The 21,470-nt window shown below is 37.0% G+C and overlaps 3 protein-coding genes across 12 annotated transcripts in view; all 3 read left to right on the top strand.

The window, feature by feature from the left end:
- NR3C1 (nuclear receptor subfamily 3 group C member 1) overlaps positions 1-21,470 on the top strand; it is a 137,588-nt gene that overhangs the window by 28,622 nt on the left and 87,496 nt on the right. The gene's annotated exons all lie outside the window — the stretch shown is intronic.
- On the top strand, positions 15,017-16,483 carry LOC102979197 (60S ribosomal protein L4-like). Its single transcript, XM_028493338.2, has one exon. It carries the CDS (start codon positions 15,415-15,417, stop codon positions 16,381-16,383), a length of 969 nt encoding a protein of 322 aa, XP_028349139.2. The 5' UTR covers positions 15,017-15,414; the 3' UTR covers positions 16,384-16,483.
- LOC129392352 (60S ribosomal protein L4-like) lies at positions 16,500-19,021 on the top strand. The gene is given in 2 exon segments (XM_055086813.1): positions 16,500-17,292; positions 17,294-19,021. Coding segments are annotated over 2 exon segments (993 nt in total). The 5' UTR covers positions 16,500-16,645; the 3' UTR covers positions 17,640-19,021.

Genomic DNA, 21,470 nt, shown 5'->3' with positions numbered 1-21,470 from the left:
TAAAGTTTTGATGAAAGTTCATAATAATGCAATTGACAAGGAAATTTAGTTATTTCTAAGATATACATTTTAAAGTAATAACTAGAATTATGACTTATAACATTATACCAGAACATATAAGATTTTTAGAAATTTCATGTAATGTCTGAAACATTTATATTAACATATTTCCATACAAATAAACCAAGAAAGTATAGTATTAGTTGTTTTCTCACTCTGTATGACAGTCTCTAGATCCATCCACGTCTCAACAAATGACTCAATTTCATTCCTTTTTATGGCTGAGTAATATTCCACTGTATATATGTACCACAACTTCTTTACCCATTCATCTGTTGATGAGCATGTAGGTTGCTTCCATGACCTGGCTATTGTAAATAGTGCTGCAATGAACATAGGGGTGCATGTGTCTTTTTGAATTCTAGTTTTCTCTGGGTATATGCCCAGTAGTGGGATTGCTGGATCATAAGTGTCTTAGAGTTTTCTGCATACAGGTCTTTTGTCTCCTTAGGTAGGTTTATTCCTAGGTATTTTATTCTTTTTGTTGCAATGGTAAATGGCAGTGTTTGCTTAATTTCTCTTTCAGATTTTTCATCATTAGTGTATAGGAATGCAAGAGATTTCTGTGCATTAATTTTGTATCCTGCAACTTTACCAAGTTCATTGATTAGCTTTAGTAGTTTTCTGGTGGCATCTTTAGGATTCTCTACGTATAGCATCATGTCATCTGCAAACAGTGACAGTTTTACTTCTTCTTTTCCAATTTGTATTCCTTTTATTTCTTTTTCTTCTCTGATTGCCAAGGCTAGGAGTTCCAAAACTATGTTGAATAATAGCAGTGAGCGTGGACATCCTTGTCTTTTTCCTGATCTTAGAGGAAATGCTTTCAGTTTTTCACCATTGAGAATAATGTTTGCTATGGGTTTGTCGCATATGACCTTTATTATGTTGAGATAGGTTCCCTGTATGCCCGCTTTCTGGAGAGTTTTTATTATAAATTGGTGTTGCATTTTGTCAAAAGCTTTTTCTGCATCTATTGAGATGATCATATGGTTTTTATCCTTCAGTTTGTTAATATGGTGTATCACATTTATTGATTTGCGTATATTGAAGAATCCTTACATCCCTGGGATAAATCCCACTTGATCATGGTGTCTGATCCTTTTAATGTGTTTCTGGATTCTGTTTGCTAGTATTTTGTTGAGGATTTTTGCATCTGTATTCATCAGTGATATTGGTCTGTAATTTTCTTTTTTTGTAGTATTTTTGTCTGGTTTTGGTAGCAGGGTGATGGTGGCCTCATTGAATGAGTTGGGAGTGTTCCTTCCTCTGCAATTTTTGGAATAGGATGGGTGTCAGCTCTTCTCTAAATGTTTGATAGAATTCACCTGTGAAGCCATCTGGTCCTGGTTATCAATTTTGTTTATCTTCTCAAAGAACCAGCTTTAAAAAAAAAAAAAAAAAGAACCAGCTTTTAGTTTTATTGATCTTTGCTATTGTTTTCTTTGTTTCTATTTCATTTATTTCTGCTCTGATCTTTATGATTTCTTTCCTTCTGCTAACTTTGGGTTTTGTTTGTTCTTCTTTCTCTAGATACTTTAGGTGTAAGGTTAGATTATTTATTTGAGATTTTTCTTGTTTCTTGAGGTAGGCTTGTATAGCTATAAACTTCCCTCTTAGAACTGCTTTTGCTGCATCTCAGAGGTTTTGGATTATCGTGTTTTCATTGTCATTTTTCTCTAGGTATTTTTAAATTTCCTCTTTGATTTCTTCAGGGATCTCTTGCTTATTGAGTAATGTAGTGTTTAGCCTCCATGTGTTTGTGTTTTTTACCTTTTCTCTCCTGTAATTCATTTCTAATCCCATAGCGTTGTGGTCAGAAAAGATGCTTGATATGACTTCAATTTTCTTAAATTTACTGAGGCTTGATTTTTGACCCAAGATGTGATCTATCCTGGAGAATGTTCTGTGCGCACTTGAGAAGAAAGTGTAATCTGCTGTTTTTGGATGGAATGTCCTATAAATATCAATTCTGTCTGGTCTGTTGTGTCATTTAAAGCTTCTGTTTCCTGCTTTATTTTCATTTCGGATGATCTGTCCATTGGTGTAAGTGAGGTGTTAAAGTCCCCCACTATTACTGTGTTAGTGTCGATTTCCTCTTGTACAGCTGTTAGCAGTTGCCTTATATATTTAGGTGCTCCTATGTTGGGCGCATATATATTTATAATTGTTCTATCTTCTTGGATTGATCCTTGATCATTATGTAGTGTCCTGTCCTTCCTTGTCTCTTGTAACATTCTTTATTTTATAGTCTATCTTATCTGGTATGAGTATTGCTACGAAGTTCCTTTAGCATTTGTTGTAGAGCTGGTTTGGTGGTGCTGAATTCTCTTAGCTTTTGCTTGTCTGTAAAGCTTTTGATTTCTCCATCGAATCCAAATGAGATCCTTGCTGGGTAGAGTAATCTTGGTTGTACGTTTTTCCCTTTCATCACTTTAAGTATATCATGCCACTCCTTTCTGGCTTGTAGAGTTTCTGCTGAGAAATCAGCTGTTAACCTTATGGGAGTTCCCTTGTATGTTATTTGTCATTTTTCCCTTGCTGCTTTCAGTAATTTTTCTTTGTCTTTAATTTTTGCCAATTTGATTACTGTGTGTCTCGGCATGTTTCTCCTTGGGTTTATCCTGTATGGGACTCACTGCGCTTCCTGGACTTGGGTGGCTATTTCCTTTCCCATGTTAAGGAAGTTTTCGACTTCAATCTCTTCAAATATTTTCTCGGGTGCTTTCTCTCTCTCTTCTCCTCCTGGGACCCCTATAATGTGAATGTTCTGCGTTTAATGTTGTCCCAGAGGTCTCTTAGGCTGTCTTCATTTCTTTTCATTCTTTTTTCCTTATTCTGTTCTGCAGCAGTGAATTCCACCATTCTGTCTTCCAGGTCATTTAATCGTTCTTCTCCCTCAGTTATTCTGCTATTGATTCCTTCTAGTGTAGTTTTCATTTCAGTTATTGTATTGTTCATCTCTCTGTTTGTTCTTTAATTCTTCTAGGTCTTTCTTAAACATTTCTTGGATCTTCTCGATCTTTGCCTCCATTCTTTTTCCGAGGTTCTGGATCATCTTCACTATCATTATTCTGAATTCTTTTTCTGGAAGGTTGCCTATCTCCACTTCATTTAGTTGTTTTTCTGGGGTTTATCTTGTTCCTTCATCTGGTACATAGCCCTCTGCCTTTTCATCTTGTCTGTCTTTCTGTGAATGTGGTTTTTGTTCCACAGGCTGCAGGATTGTAGCTTTTGCTTCTGCCATCTGCCCTCTGGTGGATGAGGTTATCTAAGAGGCTTTTGCAGGTTTCCTGATGGGAGGGACTGGTGGTGGGTAGAGCTGGGTGTTGCTCTGGTGGGCAGAGCTCATTAAAACTTTAATCCACTTGACTGCTGATGGGTGGGGCTGGGTTCCCTCCCTGTTGGTTGTTTGGCCTGAGGTAACCCAACACTGGAGCCTACCTGGTCTCTCTGTTGGAGCTAATGGCAGACTCTGGGAGGGCTCACACCAAGGACTACTTCCCAGAACTTCTGCTGCCAGTGTCCTTGTCCTCACAGTGAAACAGAGCCACCCCCCGCCTCTGGAGGAGACCCTCCAACACTAGCAGGTAGGTATGGTTCAGTCTCCTATGGAGTCACTGCTCCTTCCCCTGGGTCCCGATGTGCACACTACTTTGTGTGTGCCCTCCAGGAGTGGAATCTCTGTTTCCCCCAGTCCTGTCGAAGTCCTGCAGTCAGGTATAAGTGTTCTCCAGTTTGTGAGTCACCCACCCAGCAGTTATGGGATTTGATTTTATTGTGATTGCGCCCCTCCTACCGTCTCATTGTGGCTTCTCCTTTGTCTTTGGATGTGGGGTATCTTTTTTGGTGAGTTCCAGTGTCTTCCTGTCGATGACTGTCCAGCAGCTAGTTGTGATTCTTATGTTCTCACGAGAGGAAGTGAGAGCACGTCATTCTACTCAGCCGTCTTGGTTCAGGCTCCCTTAGGTACCTTTTAAAATGAATTATTTCATACATATCAAAAAAAAGTATATAACATATGTATGATTTACAGAATAATAAAGCAAACACTTCTTTGTACTCACCTCCCTAACATAAGGAAAAGATCATTACTATTACCTTTGAAGCTCACTGCATGCCCCTTCCCAGTCATATCACCCTCCTGCCCAACCTTTGGTAACTATAATACTGAATTTTGTGTTTTTGCTTTCTTTTGCTTTATGATTTTATTACCTATTTATGTATCCCCAGATGATACATTATTTTGTTTTAGATGTTTTTTAACTTCATGTAATGGACTCAGGTTGAATGTAGTCTTTACAACATATTTTTTTAAATTCAATATTGTAAGGTTCATCCATATAATCTGAAGTATATTAATACAGATGTATGTTATGCCTTTGAATAAATATAGCACATTTGTCTGTTCTCCAGTTAATGAACATTTGGATTTGTTTCCAGTTTTCTGCTGTTTCGAACAGTGCTGCTGTGAAAATGTCTCTTAGTGTACATACCGTAAGAGTGTTTTCCTAGGGAATTATATCTAGAAGTGGAACAACTCAGAAAGGTATACACATCCACAACTTATAGATAATTCCAGATTGTTTCCAAGCAGTGTTATAAGTATTCTTTTTGCCCCACGTGCTCACCAACATGTGGTAGTGCTGGTCTTCTGTGCCAGTTTGGTGTATGTGAAATATATTTACATTTTGGTTTTTCATGGTACCGTATAAGTAGATTTTTAAAAAATATTTAGAAATCAAGGCAGTGGTTTTTTTTTGTTTTCTTTTAATGCAGCAATTGAGCTTAGGACTTGGAATAAACATTGTTTACAAAAGTGCCTAAAAGGAAATCTTTTTGGTATTCTGAAGCTACTCTGCCTCATTGAATAAAACTAGTATGTTAAATTACACATGTATGGTTTAGAAGTCAGAGCAATAATTGTGCTTATTAAACAGAATGATAGTAAGCTGTTTCTGAGTGACTGTACTAAGGACACTTGCTGTGGGTCCTTTTCCACCTCCCCAACTTTTAGTTGCTAAAAGTTCCAACAAGCTTTAAAGACTCATGTTAGATGAGAATCATGGTGACCAGCTGTGTTAAAACATAGGCGCCTACTGCAGAAAATTTTGAAACTTACTACAAGTGTTAAATGAAGGCTAAGGAAGAGAGGTGGGAAAAAAGGTTAGAGAGAATCAGTTGAGCAGTTTGTGGGTAGACAAAACAATTCTTTGGGAAAGGAAAGAAAAATGTGATTAGTATTTTACCCTAGCAACAGCAGCATAGATAATTGTAAGTTATAGTAACACGGAATTCTTAACAATGTGCAGAACATTCCCATATTTGATCTCATTTAATGATAATGCTAGGAGAAATGTATCATTTACCACTGCTTTATTGCTAAAGAGACAAAAGGTAAGAGAGGTGAAAGAAGTTGACACCCATGTGGTGACAGACAAGTGGTGCATCCTCAGGGCTCTTCTTCTCAAGCTCACAGTTCTTTTGCTTCATACTTTTCTTACTCCTGAGCGTCACAGCTGCAGTTTCTCCTGAGGGTAATGTCTGTCAACAAGCACTGCTCCTCTGTCTTCTGAGCACTCTGATGTCCTGGTAAGGACTAAAAAGAAAAAGCCGAATTCCTGCTCAGGAGCTTACAGTCTAATGGAATGATGAAAAAGACTGATATGTAACAAGAAGAGATCAAAATGGTTTCTAATTAAATGCTAGACTGTGCAGTACAAATCTGCTCTAGTTGTAAATCAGAAATCAAGGGCACTTTCCAGAATGGAAAAAAAGTGTGAAAATTGAAAGTTAAAGTTATTTTCAAAATTCTAATTGAGTTTTCTTTTAAGAAAAACACTTTCATTCTGGTATTTAAGGTATTACTAATTTGTCTGGTAACTTCAAGTAGCCATGCAATGTAACATGGATGTACATATAATGAAAAAACAAAAACATTTTTAAAGACTACTACCCAAATGTAAAATACAGTTTTTTCCTTTTCTGGTCTTTGGTCAGTTAAGGACTCATTTAGTTATGAGTAAGACTCATGGAAAACATTTAGTTTCCTTTATTTCTATACTTTTATTAATATCCCTCCATACTTTTCATTTGGCTGTGGTCTAAAGAATTCATGGACATTTGAAAAACAAATTTTAACAGTTTTTCTGAATTGATACACCGTTAGTGTCAGATTGCCTTCACGATCTCAGATACTAAGCTTCTAACTACTTATAGTTCCTGATAATTTGCTTTTATATAGAGCTAATTTCATTGTATTTGAACTTGAGTTTTCTTTTCTTCAAGCCATTTTATTGATTTCTTGGGAGTCAATAAAAACTTCTAAGTGAGAACTTTGGGGCTTCTGCATCTGTCATGAAACTGTTCAGGCGAGTAGGTGTTTGAGTAGGGGTACAACCAATAACAGCCTGAAGCCAGACCAATATAACCTCAGCTAAAGGCCAGTCATTGCCAAAGCCTGGGAAGACCAATGTGTTGTAATACACACATCTGTAGCCAGTGTCCTTAATATATTGGCTTCATGTCTCGAAGACTCCCTTCTGTAAATATGCAGCTTAAGAAATTCATTATCATTCTGCCCCAGAAGAGAGAATCTCAAAATTAACTTATTCCCTCATTTTAAGTAAAGTTGGCTAAATAATAATGACATATTTATAATTAGTGGCTTTTTGAGAAGGATGATGATAATGCACATTATACTTCAGAGTTACCATTTTGTAGGTCTTTTAAAAACAAAAACTCAATAGGCTTCCTCTGCCTGGAGACTGTGCAAGTGGTACTATTTTGTCATTGGCTCCTAGCTGCCAGCCCAAGATGACGTAAAGTCAGCCAAAGAGAGTAAACTTAAGTTGATAGCATATGCAACGTGTCTCAGAGCTATTACTTTTGAATAGATATCAGAAAACATCTTTTTTGAGGGTTGGGGGAAAAGGGTTTGGAGGGACTACTATTATGAAGATCCATTGAGCTGCTTTAGTATTGTGTACTAGTATCTTAAACCAAAGAGCAAGATTCCATTTTAATCTCCTTGTCCATGAATTTTAACTTTGTTCATTAAAAAAAAAAACCTCTCCATTGAAATACATTCTTTATTAGGCAAGCATTTATTATAACACCTTTCACAAATTGTATTATTGTTTGATCCTCATAATCTGATGAGGTACTTAGAGCAAATATAAAATTATCCCTATTCTTTTGAATAAGAAAACAGGTTCAGAGAGATTAAGTGACTTGGATGTTAGTTCAGCAGAGCCACGATTTGAAACTAGGTCATTACTTCTGAGTCTGTGCCTTTTCCCACTATACTTGAGTGCTTTCTGCTTCACAGAATTATAAACATGAATATTTACTTCTCATATTTTTCATTCAAAAGTGCATTGATTTTGTAAATTAAGGCATTTCTGCCCATATTCATGGTTTTCAGACACTTTCATCCATAAGGAGCTCCCTTTGAAAGCTTTTGTGAACATCTTTTATCTCATCTTTCAAAGAAGAATAAATGACTGGTCATTAAATGACTGACCAATAAGTGCTTGGTCAGATTCCAGTTCCAGGGAAACTGATTAGAAAAGATGCACAGGTACCAGTGTGCTCACAGCTTTCTTACAGTTACACACATTATTGTGTACAGCCTCTTCAGCATGATGCCCACATGACCTTTTCACCAAGCCAAATGTGAAGTCCTGGATCCCAACCTCAAAACCCATAATCTCGTCTTCTCCAATGAGTAGAGAGGTAAATGTAAAATAGGTAGGAGATTTCTGCAGATGAAACATCCTTAAAACAAGTTCTAAAAACACTGATGGCTTTCAAATTTCCCAGAATCCTTATATCCAATATGGTTGAACTCTTCTCAGAAAAAGAAACCTATTTGAATTGCAAAATCTTAAAGATGCCTTAAAATAGGTGACCTTTAAGGTACACTCGAAACCTGAAACTGATACTTGAACACACCTTCACCATCTGATTTGATATTGTCAACATGTATGAGGAATTAGAGCTCTAGTAAGTTTGGAGTAGTTGTCTCAAAATAATATTAATATAATTCTACATGATGGATTATTTTTTCCTATTTAATAGATTAAACTTCACATTAGAACAGGATTTTTCAGCCTCAGCACTACTGACATTTCGAATTGGGTAATTCTTTATTGTTGGGGGATGTTCTGTTCATTGTAGGCTGTTTAGCAACATCCTTGGTGATCAATCATTAATCTTTTTGTCTCTATGGATTTGCCTATTCTGGAAATTTCACATAAATGGTATGCAATAAGTGGCCTTTGTGTCTGCCTTCCTGCAATTAGAATGTTTTCAAGGTTCATCTGTGTTGGCACATTTTAACAGTACTCCATTCCTTTTTATGACTAAATAATATTCCATTATATGACTATACCACATTTTGTTTATCCACTCATCAGCTAATAGACATTTAGGCTGTTTCCACTTTCTGGATATTGTGAATAATGTTGTTACGAACATTCGTGTATAAGTTTTTGTGTGGACATACGTTTTTTACTTCTCTTTCATAGATACCTAGGAGGGGCATTAATAGATACCTATGTTTAACCTTTTGAGGAACTGCCAAACTTTTGCACAGTGGCTATACCATTTTCCAGTTCCACAAACAACATATTAGAATTCGAATTTCTCCACATCCTTGCCCATACTTGTTATTCTCTGTCTTTTTTATAAGGGCCGTCTGAGTGGGTGTGTGTATCTCATTGGGGCTTTGATTTGCATTTCTCAAATGACAAATGAAATTGAACATATTTTCAAGTGCTTCTTGGCCATTTGTATATCTTTGGAGAAATGTCTGTTCAAATTCTTTGCCAGTTTTTTAATTGGGTTGTCTTTTTATTGTTGTTTGTAAGAGTTGTTTATATGTTCTGAATACTAGACCCTTATCAGATACATGATATGCAGATACTTTCTCCCATTCTGAGTGTTGTCCTTTCATTTTCTTGATCATGTTATTTGAGTCACAGATGTTTTTCATTTTAATGAAGTCCAATTTATTTTTTCTTTGCTTGTGCTTTTGTTGTCATATCTTTAAAATAAAGTTGCCTAATCCACGGTCACAGATTTTTCACCTGTGTTGCCTTTTAAGAATTTTATAGTTTCAGCACTTACATTTAACTCTTTGATCTGTTTTAAGTTAATTTTTGTATATAATATGAGGTAGGGATCAAACTTTATTCTTTTACATATGGATACCCAGTTGTCCCACCACTATTTGTTGAAAAGACTAATCTCTCCATTGAATGATTTCAATACCCTGGTTGAAATCAACTGACCAACCATAAATGTATGGGTTTATTTCTGGACAGTCAGTTCTATTCCATCAGTCTACATGCCTGATTTTATGCCAGTACTACACTGTTTTTTTTACTATTTTTTCATACTAAGTTTTGAAATTGGGAATATGAGCCTTCCAACTTTGTTCTTTTTTCAAAATTATTTTGGCTATTCTGTGTTTCTTGCAAATCCACATGAATTTTAGGATCAGCTTGTCCATTTCCTAAAAATGGCAGTTGGAATTTTGATAGAGATTGCATTGAACCTGTAGATCACTTTGGGGTATATTGCCATCTTAACAGTATTAAAGTCTTCCAGTTCATGAACACATGATATCTTTCCATTTGTGTAGATCTTTAATTTCTTTACAGTGTTTTGTAGTTTTCAGTATTCAACTCTTGTGCTTCTTTGGTTAAATTTATTCCTAAGTATTTTATTCTTTTTGAAGCTGTTGTAAATTTGGTTTTTGTGTTTGTTTTTAGTTTCATTTTCAGATTGTTCATTGCTACAGTATAGTTATGCAACTGATATGTTGTGTTATTTTGTATCCTGCAACTGCTGAATTTGTTTATTAGCTCTAGTAAGTTTTTTGGGTAGATTCTTTAAGATTTGCTATAGATAAGATCCTGTCATTTCCAAGTAGAAATAGTTTTGTTTCTTCCTTTCCAATCTGGATGATTTTTACTTCTGTTTCCTGCCTAATTGCCCTAACTAGAACCTTCAGTGTAATGCTAAATAGCAGTGGTGAAAGTGGGCATGTTGTATTGGTCCTGAACTCAGAGGGAAAACTTTCAGTTTCAGTATGTTGTTAGCTTTGGGTTTTTCATAGATATCCTGCATCAGATTGAGAAAGTTCCCTCTTTTCCTAGTTTGTTAAGTATTTTTATCATGAAAGGGTGCTGGATTTTGTCAAACGCTTTTTCTGCATCTATTGAGAAGATTATGTGGTTTTGCTTTCAGTCTCTTGTATAGTTTATTATATTAATTGATTTCATACACTGAACGAACCTTGTGTTCCTGGGATTACTCTCACTTGGTTATGGTTTATAACAGTTTTTGTATGCATCTAGATTTAGTTTGCCGGTATTTTGTTGAGGATTTTGCACTTATCTTTATAAGGGATATTGTTCTGTAGTTTCATTGTAATATATCTGTCTGGCTGTGATATCATGATACTGGCCTCAGACCAAGTTAGTAAGTGTTCCCTCCTCTCCTGTTCTTAATTCTTCTTTAAACAGTTGGTTAAATTCACCAGCTAAGCCATCTGGGCTTTGTTGGAATTTTTTTGATTACTAACTTAATCTCTTTATTTATTATAGGTCTATGATATTTTCTGTTACTTTTTGAGACAGTTTTGGTAGTTTCTAGAAGTGTGTCCATTTCAGCCAGGTTATCTAATTTGTTGGTATACAGTTGTTCATTGTATTCCTTTACAATCCTTTTTATTTTTCTAAGGTCAGTAGTAATGTTCTCACTTTCATTTCTGATTCTAGTCATTTAAGTCTTGTCTCTTTTTTTTTTCTTGGTCAATCTAGCTAAAGTTTTTATTGATTTTTCATTGAAGCAACTTTGGGTTTTATTGATCTTTTCTATTGTTTTTCTATTCTCTACTTCATTTATTTCCACTCTAGTCTTTATTATTCCTTTATGCTTCTTCGTTTTCTAGTTTCTTAAGGTGGGAGATAAAGCTATTGATTTCAGTTCTTCTTTATAAGAAGTTCTTCTTTATAAGGTAAACATTTACAGCTATAAATTTCCCTCTTAGCACTGCTTTTGCTGCATCCCATAAATTTTGGTATGTTTTATATTTTGTTTTCATTTATCTCAAGGTATTTTCTCATTTCCCTTGTGATTTTTTTTTCTTTCTTTAACTCACTAATTATTTGGAATGTTTAATTTATATATGTCTGTGAATTTTCCAAATTTTCTTCTGTTAATTTCTAACTTCATTCTGTTGTGGTCAGAGAACATAATTTGTATGATTTCACCCTTTTAAATTTTATTTGACTTGTTTTATGGCCTAATGTATCATCTATCCTAGAGAATGTTCCATGTGCACTTGACAAGAATTAATATTATTCTTTTGTAGTTTTTTTGTTTTGGAGTGTTTTACAGATGTCTCTTAGATTTAATTGTTATAGGGTGGTGTTCAAGTGTCTATTTCCTTGCTAAATTTCTTTCTAGTTCTATTATTGAAAGTGGGGGTATTAAAATTTCCAACTAATATTACTAGGTTATTTCTCTTTTGTTAGGTTTTGCTTCATATTGTTGTTTGGTGCATATATGTTTATATTTGTTACTCACTTTTATCATTATACACTGTCCATCTTTGTCTCTGGAGACAATTTTTGTGTTGTCTGTTTTATCTGTTATTAGTATAGCCATTCTTGTGTGTGCTGTTTGAATGGAATATCTTTTTCCATCTTTTTATTTTCAGTTTATTTCTGTCTTTAAATCTGAGTCTCTGTAGACAGCATATAGTTGGATCATTTTCTTAAATCCATTCTGCCGTCCTCTGCCTTTTAATGTGAGAGTTTACTCTGTTGATATTGAATATAATTACTGGTAAGGAGGACTCTTTTGTTCCTTAGTTCCTCCATTACTATCTTCTTTTGTATTAAAGTTTTCTAGTGTGATAATTTTAATTTGCTTGTCATTTCTTTTACTCTAGTTTTTGAGTTATTTTCTTACTGGCTGCCCTGGAGATTACATATTGTCTCTATATATCTCTATATTAGATTGTCTGTTATTGTTACAGATTTCATCTTTATATATTGTGTGCCTGTCCACCTAGATTTATAATTACTGTTGATGCAGTTGTCTTTTCAATAAGAAAGGGAAAAGGAGTTATAAACAAAAGATATATTTACATTGTCTTGTGCATTTACTTATGTAGTTACCTTTCCTTGTATACTTTATTTCTTCATGTGTATTTGAGTTACTGTGTAGTGTCTTTTCATTTCAGCCTGAAGAACTCCCATTAGCATTTGTTGGAGGGCAGGTTTTGCTAATGATGAACTGCTTCAGTTTTTGTTATTTGGGAATGTATTAATTTCTCCTTCATTTCTGAAGGATTGTGTTGCCAGATATAGAATTCTTGACTAACTCTGAATTCTTATAGCACTTTGAATATGTAATCCTACTGTCTTCTGGCCTGCCCCTGCATAGTTTCTGATGAGAAATCACTTGTTAGTCTAATTAAGAATCACTTGAACATAATGAATTGCATCTTTCTTGCTGCTTTCAAGAGTCTGTCTTTAGCTTTTGATAGTTTATGATGTGCCTATGTGTGGATCTTTTTGCGTCTATTCTTCTGGAGTTTGTTGGGCTTCTTGGATATTTTATATAAAATTTGGCATATTTTTGGCCACTATTTGTTTAAATATTCTTGCTGCACCCTTCTCTCCTCCTCATGTGACTCCCATTATGCATATGTTGGTGTATTTCATGGTGTCCCACGGGTCTCTGAACCTCTGTTTGGTGTTTTTGTTTGTTTGTTTTTTTCTGTTTCAAGTTTACTGATTCTTCTGCCTGCTCACATCTGCTTTTGAGCCCCAGTAGTGAATTTTTCATTTCAGTTATTATACTTTTCTGCTCCAAAATTTCCATTTGGTTCAGTTTTATAATATCTCTTTATTAATCTACTCAATTTAATGACACATTTTTGTTTTTACTTTTTAAGTTCTTTAGACATAGTTTACTTTATGTCATGGAACACCGTTAAAATAGCTTTGTCTAGAAAGATCAACATCTAGGCTTCCTCAGTCAGCTTCTATTCTTTTCTCTTGTGCTTGTGCCATACTTTCTTATTTCTTTGCATACCTTGTAATTTTTTTTGAAAACTGGATATTTCAAATATTACAATATGGAACCTCTTCCCCCTTTGCAGTGTTTGTTGTTTTCAATGTGTATTGTAGATGTTGTTTGTTTAGTGACTGTTTGAACTAATTCTCTAAAAGTTATATTCTTTGTCCATTGTGGACCCTGAAGTCTCTGTTCTATTTGCTTAGTGTCAATTAATGATTGAACAGTGGTTTTATTAAATATCTGGAAACGATAAAATTTTCCAATCTTTGCCCAGGGGCTCAGTGTGTGTGTTAGGGTGAGCCTTTAACTTTTAACTTCTGGAGTTTACAACTCTGCCTTAGCCTTTACTTCCAGCTTCCATAGAGCTTCAAGGTCAATAGGAGGTGAAATCCTAGGGCCTTCTTAGATCTTTCCTGAGGCCATGCATTTGGCCTTCTAGATTTCCAGAATATGTCAGACCTTTTCAAAGCTCCAGACTTTCCTTCTAAGCTTTCTGGTTAGTTTATTGTTTGCCCCCAACTGTTATCCATCACCTCAAGCAACAGCAGACTAAGACATTAGCATGAACATTGCCAACAAACCCCTCACTCCCAGCCACACATTGCAACCCTGCCCCCTACCACTGAAATATAGCACTTTAGCACTGAGCCAGGTCTGAGTTAGGCAAAATAAAGACACTCTTTTTGAGGTGGTCTTCTAGGGAGCCACTAGAATGGTCAGAACAAATAATTAGAATTCTTTGCAAATAAGGTTCATTTTACTACCTCTGGTACTAGGAATGTGGGCTGTTATTTTCATGACTACTGCTAAGCTGGAGAGTAGGGGATGGGACTGGGTAAGTTAAAAACACCACAAAGTTTGCTATTCTTAACCAAGAATCAGTGGCGGGGCTGGTGGGGGGGGTGTTGGAATAAGCATTGTCTGGGTTGCTGCAAGCCTTTGAGGGTTCCAAAAACATTGGTTCTGACCGTTTGTGCCTTTTTATTCTTTGCTCCTATGGGGGGTGGAATCTGGAGTTCCTTACTCCACCATTTTTGCTAATTTCACTCTCTTTTTTAAAATTTTTATTGGAGTGTAGTTGATTTACAACGTTGTGTTAGTATCTGCTGTACAGCAAAGTGAATCAGTTATACATACACATATATCCACTCTTTTTTAGATTCTTTTTCCATATAGGTCATTACAGAGTGCTAATTTCACTCTCTTATATTAAAAGTGCTTTTTGTAAAACCCAAATGTTTTTTCTCTGAAGTCTCTCCAATTCTGAATAATGGAAAATACTATTAGGGCCCTTTGGTTTGGAAAATGAATTCATGTTCGCCAAAAGCCAGCATTAGAACTCTTGCAAACTGTTTTACTGTTGGTCTTAACTTTACAATCTATCGTCTTGTATATTGGCTACTACACAAGTGGTCCTGAACTGTCACAAGTTCAACTTTGGAACAAATGAGCTTTTTTGTAAAGAAGTTGCAGTTGTTTGAAAAGTACGTATTTATGCCTTTTCCACCAAACTGCTTTTCTTGGGAAACCTAGAAAATTCTTATAGCAGCTGACAAACATTTCAAGCCACTCTTTGATGGTACTGCCCACCATCCAAAAGTTTCAGTAGTAGTGTCATCTTTATCTGTATGTGGTATTTGAGCAACTGATTGATTTAGTAGTGTTTTTCAGACTACTGTGAATAACTGTCACGAACTATAGTGGTAACTCCAGGAGATGGGGTCTAACACAGAGAAATCTACCCAGGTTTTTACATGCCTTATCTCCAGTGAAGCTCTTCTTTGAAGAAAGAGTTCTAGGGTTTTAAAATTTATTTCAAATGCCATTTGTTATATTATATTTTAATGTAATTTTAGTGAAATTAATTGAAAATAGAAAAAATTATGGTGCTGATTTAGGGATTAAAATGTTGGGTTTCTATATTTAATAAAATTAGGACAGTGATAGAAATTGTGAGGGTGCACCAAATAGTCAGTCTCTGGCTTTACCTGCGTGCTCCTTACACTTAATCAGGTGTACTTTTTGTTCAGTAATAAAGGGGGAAAAAAATCAGAGAACATGTGTGAAGAATAGAAGTATATCACTGAATATTGTATCTTTAGAATGAAGTACAACTAGGGATTCTGTAGTATACTTTAGCCTTCTTGAAATAGGACATTACCCACCTCATCCCCACACCCCCTTGTAAAACATGTATCTTTTCACTTATCACAAATGATTTTTAAAAAGCATTGTGTATAGAAACAGGGAATGCTTGATTTATCACCGAATCAAGACTCTCCATCGGCTTTTCCTGTGGGAGCCGCCGGGTTGAGGGGAGCGTGGCCTTATCTCCCCGCCATGGCGTGTGCTCGTCCACTGATATCAGTGTACTCTGAAAAGGGGGAGTCATCTGGCAAAAATGTCACTTTGCCTGCTGTGTTCAAGGCTCCCATTCAACCAGATATTGTGAACTTTGTTCACACCAATTTGCGCAAAAACAACAGACAGCCCTATGCTGTCAGTGAATTAGCAGGTCATCGAACCAGTGCTGAGTCTTGGGGTACTGGCAGAGCTGTGGCTCGAATTCCCAGGGTTCGAGGTGGCGGCACTCACCATTCTGGCCAGGGTGCTTTGGGAAATACGTGTCGTGGGGGCCTCATGTTTGTGCCAACCAAGACCTGGCGACGTTGGCACCGCAGAGTGAATACAATGCAGAAGCGATATGCCATCTGCTCTGCGTTGGCTGCCTCGGCTTTACCAGCTCTGGTCATGTCTAAAGGTCATCGTATAGAGGAAGTTCCTGAACTTCCTTTGGTGGTTGAAGATACAGTTGAAGACTACAAGACGACCAAGGAGGCTGTTTTGCTTCTGAAGGAACTTAAGGCCTGGAATGATATCAAAAAGTTCTATGCGTCACAGCGAATGAGAGCTGGCAAAGGCAAAATGAGAAACCGTCACCGTATCCAGCACAGGGGACCCTGCATCATCTATAATGAGGACAATGGTATCATCAAGGCCTTCAGAAACATCCCTGGAATTACTCTGCTTAATGTAAGCAAACTGAACATTCTGAAACTTGCTCCTAGTGGGAGTGTGGGACGTTCCTGCATTTGGACTGAAAGTGCTTTCCCCAAGTTAGAGGAGCTGTATGGCACTTGGCATAAAGCTGCCTCCTCAAGAGTAACTACAACCTCCCCATGCACAAGATGCTCAACACACACCTTAGCAGAATCTTGAAAAGCCCAGAGATCCAAAGAGCCCTCCGGGCACCACGCAAGAAGGTTCATCGCAGAGTCCTGAAGAAGAATCCACTGAAAAACCTGAGAATCATGTTGAAGCTAAACACTTGCGCAAAAACAACAGACAGCCCTATGCTGTTGGTGAATTAACAGGTCATCAAACCAGTGCTGAGTCTTGGGGTACTGGCAGAGCTGTGGCTCGAATTCCCAGGGTTTGAGGTGGTGGCACTCACCATTCTGGCCAGGGTGCTTTTGGAAATATGTGTCATGGGGGCCGCATGTTTGCTCCAACCAAGACCTGGCAACGTTGGCACCGCAGAGTGAATACAACACAGAAGCGATATGCCATCTGCTCTGCACTGGCTGCCTCGGCTTTACCAGTGCTGGTCATGTCTAAAGGTCATCATATAGAGGAAGTTCCTGAACTTCCTTTGGTGGTTGAAGATAAAGTTAAAGTCTACAAGAAGACCGAGGAGGCTGTTTTGCTCCTGAAGAAACTTAAGGCCTGGAATGATATCAGAAAGGTCTACACCTTGCAGCGAATGAGAGCTAGCAAAGGCAAAATGGGAAACTGTTGCCGTATCCAGCACAGGGGACCCTGCATCATCTATAATGAGGACAATGGTATCATCAAGGCCTTCAGAAACGTCCCTGGAATTACTCTGCTTAATGTAAGCAAACTGAACATTTTGAAACTTGCTCCTGGTGGGCATGTGGGACGTTCCTGCATCTGGACTGAAAGTGCTTTCTGCAAGTTAGATGAGCTGTGTGGCAGTTGGCATAAAGCTGCCTCCCTCAAGAGTAACTACAACCTCCCCATGCACAAGATGCTCGATACAGACCTCAGCAGAATCTTGAAAAACCCAGAGATCCGAAGAGCCCTCCGAGCACCACGCGAGAAGATTCACTGCAGTCCTGAAGAAGAATCCACTGAAAAACCTGAGAATCATGTTGAAGCTAAACCCATATGCAAAGACGATGAGCCGGAACACCATTCTTTGCCAGACCAAGAACCACAAAATCCAGATGGATAGGGCAGCAGCAGCACTAGAAGCCAAATCAGATGAGAAGGAGGTTCCAGGCAAGAAGCTTGTGGTGGGAAAGAAAGGAGAGAAGGCTGTTTGCGTTAAGAAGCCGAAGAAGCCAAAGAAGGCTTTGGTGGGAAAAAAGGCTGCAGTGACCAAGAAACCAGCAGCTGAAAAGAAGCCCACTAAAAAGAAACCCACCACAGAGGAAAAGAAGGCTGCTGCATAAACTTAAATTTGTTTACTCTGTAAAGGTCAAATCATTTTGGACAGCTGATTTTGAATAAAGACCTGATCACAGAGGCAGTGAAAAAAAAAAAAAAACTCTCCATCGTCTAGGAAATAACTGATAGAAGACTTTTGCCAATTAACTTATCTTTCATTTCCTTTTCTTTTATAATTCTATTAAAATTTAATATTTTTAATTATGCTATAATCCAAAGGTCTTAATCCAGTGACATTAATTCCTGTATCGTTGCTGCCTAGTTTGTCTTCTGTCATTCAGCAGTGCTTCCTACTCATAGTCAATAAAACTAGCTTAATCTAACAATCAAAAAAGAAAGCTATTGACTGAGTTTAGATAAACAGCTCTAATCTGATTTCAACCTAAACATTCAGTACTCTCCAGTTGCTGAAAGGAAAATGCTCCATCCAGAATTGTTCTGCGACATGATTATTTTTCTTTATTCCCATTCCTTCTGTGGGGTATTTAACTTATTTTAAATTGTAATCAGTATGTTGTAACTTCTGAGTGCTTTGTTTGTTTTTATTTTTCACTGGATGGACTCTAGACAAAACTTTTTAGGTGCTGTACAGCAGTAGCTGTCTAGCTGTCAGTTTATAGTGGAGACAATTTACAGTAGAGCTAGGCTGTGTGCTTGACTTGGAAGTCACTCCGCTTACAATTTATCAGTTGCTTTACAGGGGTCCCTTAATGAGATAAACCAAAGAAACATCAGTAGGTGGAGCAATGTCAGCCTAGTACCACTTTTGGCAACTATGTGATTAAATATGGGTAAATTTCTTTATTCTTTTTTTTTTTTTTTTTTTTTTTTTGTGGTACGTGGGCCTCTCACTGTTGTGGCCTCTCCTGTTGCGGAGCACAGGCTCCGGACGCGCAGGCTCAGCGGCCATGGCTCACGGGCCCAGCCGCTCCGTGGCGCGTGTGATCTTCCCGGACCAGGGCACGAACCCATGTCCCCTGCATCAGCAGGCGGATTCTCAACCACTGCGCCACCAGGGAAGCCCTCTTTATTCTTATACTGACATTTTATGTGGCAGTAGTAAATTTTAGATTAGTCTTAAATTAATCAGCAAAGAAAAAGTCTGAGAGTATCCTGAATATTTTGTTTCTAAATAATTTAACAGTGATCTAGTAAGCTACTCCTATAGAAATGTAATTGATGAGCTTGAAAACTTCACCCTCTTTAAAATTACCACCTTGAATTTTACCTATCTTTTAAAGCTGATTCAAGTCCTCTCTGAAACAAGGCTGGCATCTTTCACCAAGTTTTTAAAAAATAGCTTGATAGTACATAAAATTGCAGAGAAAAAAATCTAAACATCTTTCAAAACCAAATCATATATAATCCACTAGAAGTAGTTTTACTAAGTTTGCAGCTAGTGGCAGAGATTAGAACTCATGCATTTAGAATATTTCAAAAAAAATTTTTATATTCCAAAATTTTGATCAAATATTGTGCTATAAAAAATACCTTGGATAATTATTCTTTAATCACATATGTGAGAAATGTGGCTTTTCTTTTGCAACCTAGTAAGCTTTTCACAGTGTCACTGTGGCTTTTAAATTTTTAATTACTCAACAGAGTATGCTTGAAACCACACATACCACTTAAAACTATGCATTCATGTATGCTTTTTCCTATAAAATATATGAAACTCAGATCTGTAATTTTGAAATTCAAAAGTGGTTGTATTTTCTTTAGTAGAAATAAAAGCTTGATTTTTAAAAATCCAAACCGAGGAAACAAATATGTACTTTGGTACATTTCTCTATTAGTATTGACTATATACCATGTGGCACATTAATTAATAAAGGCAGTCACTTCAGAATTCATGAGTGGCAGAAGTCACTGAGTACTTTGGGAAATAAGAGGAGAAAGCTTTTGTTGAGGATCATTGAGGAAGATTCTAAGGCAAAAAGGAGCAGAATAAGCAAAAACCTAGAGGTTCATTATAGGCACTCAGAACATATACGTTAAGTAAATGAATGAAGGAATTTAAGTTGGCATATATATATATATATATATATATATATATTTTTTTTTTTTTGTGGTCTCTATAGAAATTTTTTTTTTTTTTTTTTTTTTTTTTTGGGGTATGCGGGCCTCCCTCTGTTGTGGCCTCTCCCGTTGCGGAGCACAGGCTCCGGACGCGCAGGCTCAGCGGCCATGGCCCACGGGCCCAGCCGCTCCGCGGCATGTGGGATCCTCCCAGACAGGGGCGCAAACCCGGTTCCCCTGCATCGGCAGGCAGACGCGCAACCACTGCGCCACCAGGGAAGCCCTAAGTTGGCATATTGAGGGACACTGAGAAAACATACTGGCTGGAAGACAGTTCCTGCAAGAAATTGATGAGAGATATGCTACAGTCCAGATTTTGGTGGGCCTTGTTAAAGTTCAGGCTTTATTTTTATAAGGAAAAGAAGGTTTGATAGAGGTTTGGAAATGAGGCTTGGGGCTGATAATGGAGACAATGTGAGGTTTTAGGGCAGTGGTTTCCAAACTCTGATACACATACAAGTTTGATGGTAAGCCTGGCATTCCAATTTCAGTTTTACTGGTTTTAGCAAAACAGCTTCACTGATCTGATTGCTTCCTATGTAGAATAGTATTATGATTTTGTATAAAATATGCTTTATCAGTATAATATCACTTCTACCTGTTTTATGTGTTGGGGGTTCTGCATAATAAGGTTTACTTTTTAAAACGATGCATTTTGCAGCTAAGGGCTTGAAAACTCTTGTTTTAGGAAAACGGATTAAAGCAGGTAAAACTACAGACACAGAGCAGAGTTACAAGGTTCTTGTGTTCAGATTTCTTTAGTAACGTTTACACAGTAGAATTCCTTTCAGAAATATTTAATGGTACCAGATATTAGACGGTTGTAATGGCTAAAGTGTTCAGAGGATGCTACGATATTTATGACTCATGATCAAAATGACATTAAGGCTACCCCTCTTCAGAATTACATCATTTACTTGTGTGGTATTCTTGCTGTTAATGCAGGTGTCCCAGAGCCTTTCTTCCTTTCTCATGTCCTCTTGTGACCTGTCCACTGCTGAACTAACATGGGTCTCACTGAATAAGATTAAGAAAAAATATCTCTGATGGAGAATTCTCTGTATACTGAATGTTAAATAATAATGTCTTTTGGAAAATGGCAGCAAAATATTTGAAAGGATGAATAAAGAAGTAAAAAGAACAAAACTTAACAATTCTATAAATGTTTTGTTGATTGGGGTGGGGAATGGGAAGAGCTGCTGGTAAGAGAGGATACGTAGAGAAGTCTACTTTAATTTCCTTGTAGCCCAGCCCCGTTCAGCCAAATCCTGACACACTTTACTGAAAATAAATTTCCTATTCAGTAGCACATAATAACCTAAAGATCAAGGCATATTAACTGGGCTGTTTTCAGATGAAAGAACTGTTCATTTGGCTTGAAAAGATATTCAAGAAAATATCTGCTAAAGTTTTTTCTTGTTTACCTCAGATTTTTTGGTTACCCATTAACCAAAATTTCAGAACTACTTTTAGTTCTGGATGTCTAACAACTATATAAGGGAAGGTGAGACTTGGGGGAAGATGAGATGATACTTAGGAATACATACCACCTTAATATAAGAGACAAATTACAATTATGAAGGTATGTATTTTTCAGTGAGGACAACTATAATATATTACCACAGCATTTTCTTTTTTATCGAGTGTTAAAAATGCTAATTTGAAGGTACTACTCTGAAAAACTTATATCAAAAATAGTGGGGGAGGGGCTTCCCTGGTGGCGCAGTGGTTGCGCGTCCGCCTGCCGATGCAGGGGA

Source organism: Physeter macrocephalus, chromosome 8 (genome assembly GCF_002837175.3).
Source record: "Physeter macrocephalus isolate SW-GA chromosome 8, ASM283717v5, whole genome shotgun sequence".
NCBI lineage: Eukaryota > Metazoa > Chordata > Mammalia > Artiodactyla > Physeteridae > Physeter > Physeter macrocephalus.
The sequence above is the reverse complement of the archived record's forward strand: the minus strand, read 5'-3'. Positions and strand labels throughout refer to the sequence as shown.

Excerpts from the sequence above, each read along its gene's own strand:
- LOC102979197 (XM_028493338.2), top strand. The coding sequence starts at position 15,415 with ATGCTTGATTTATCACCGAATCAAGACTCTCCATCGGCTTTTCCTGTG.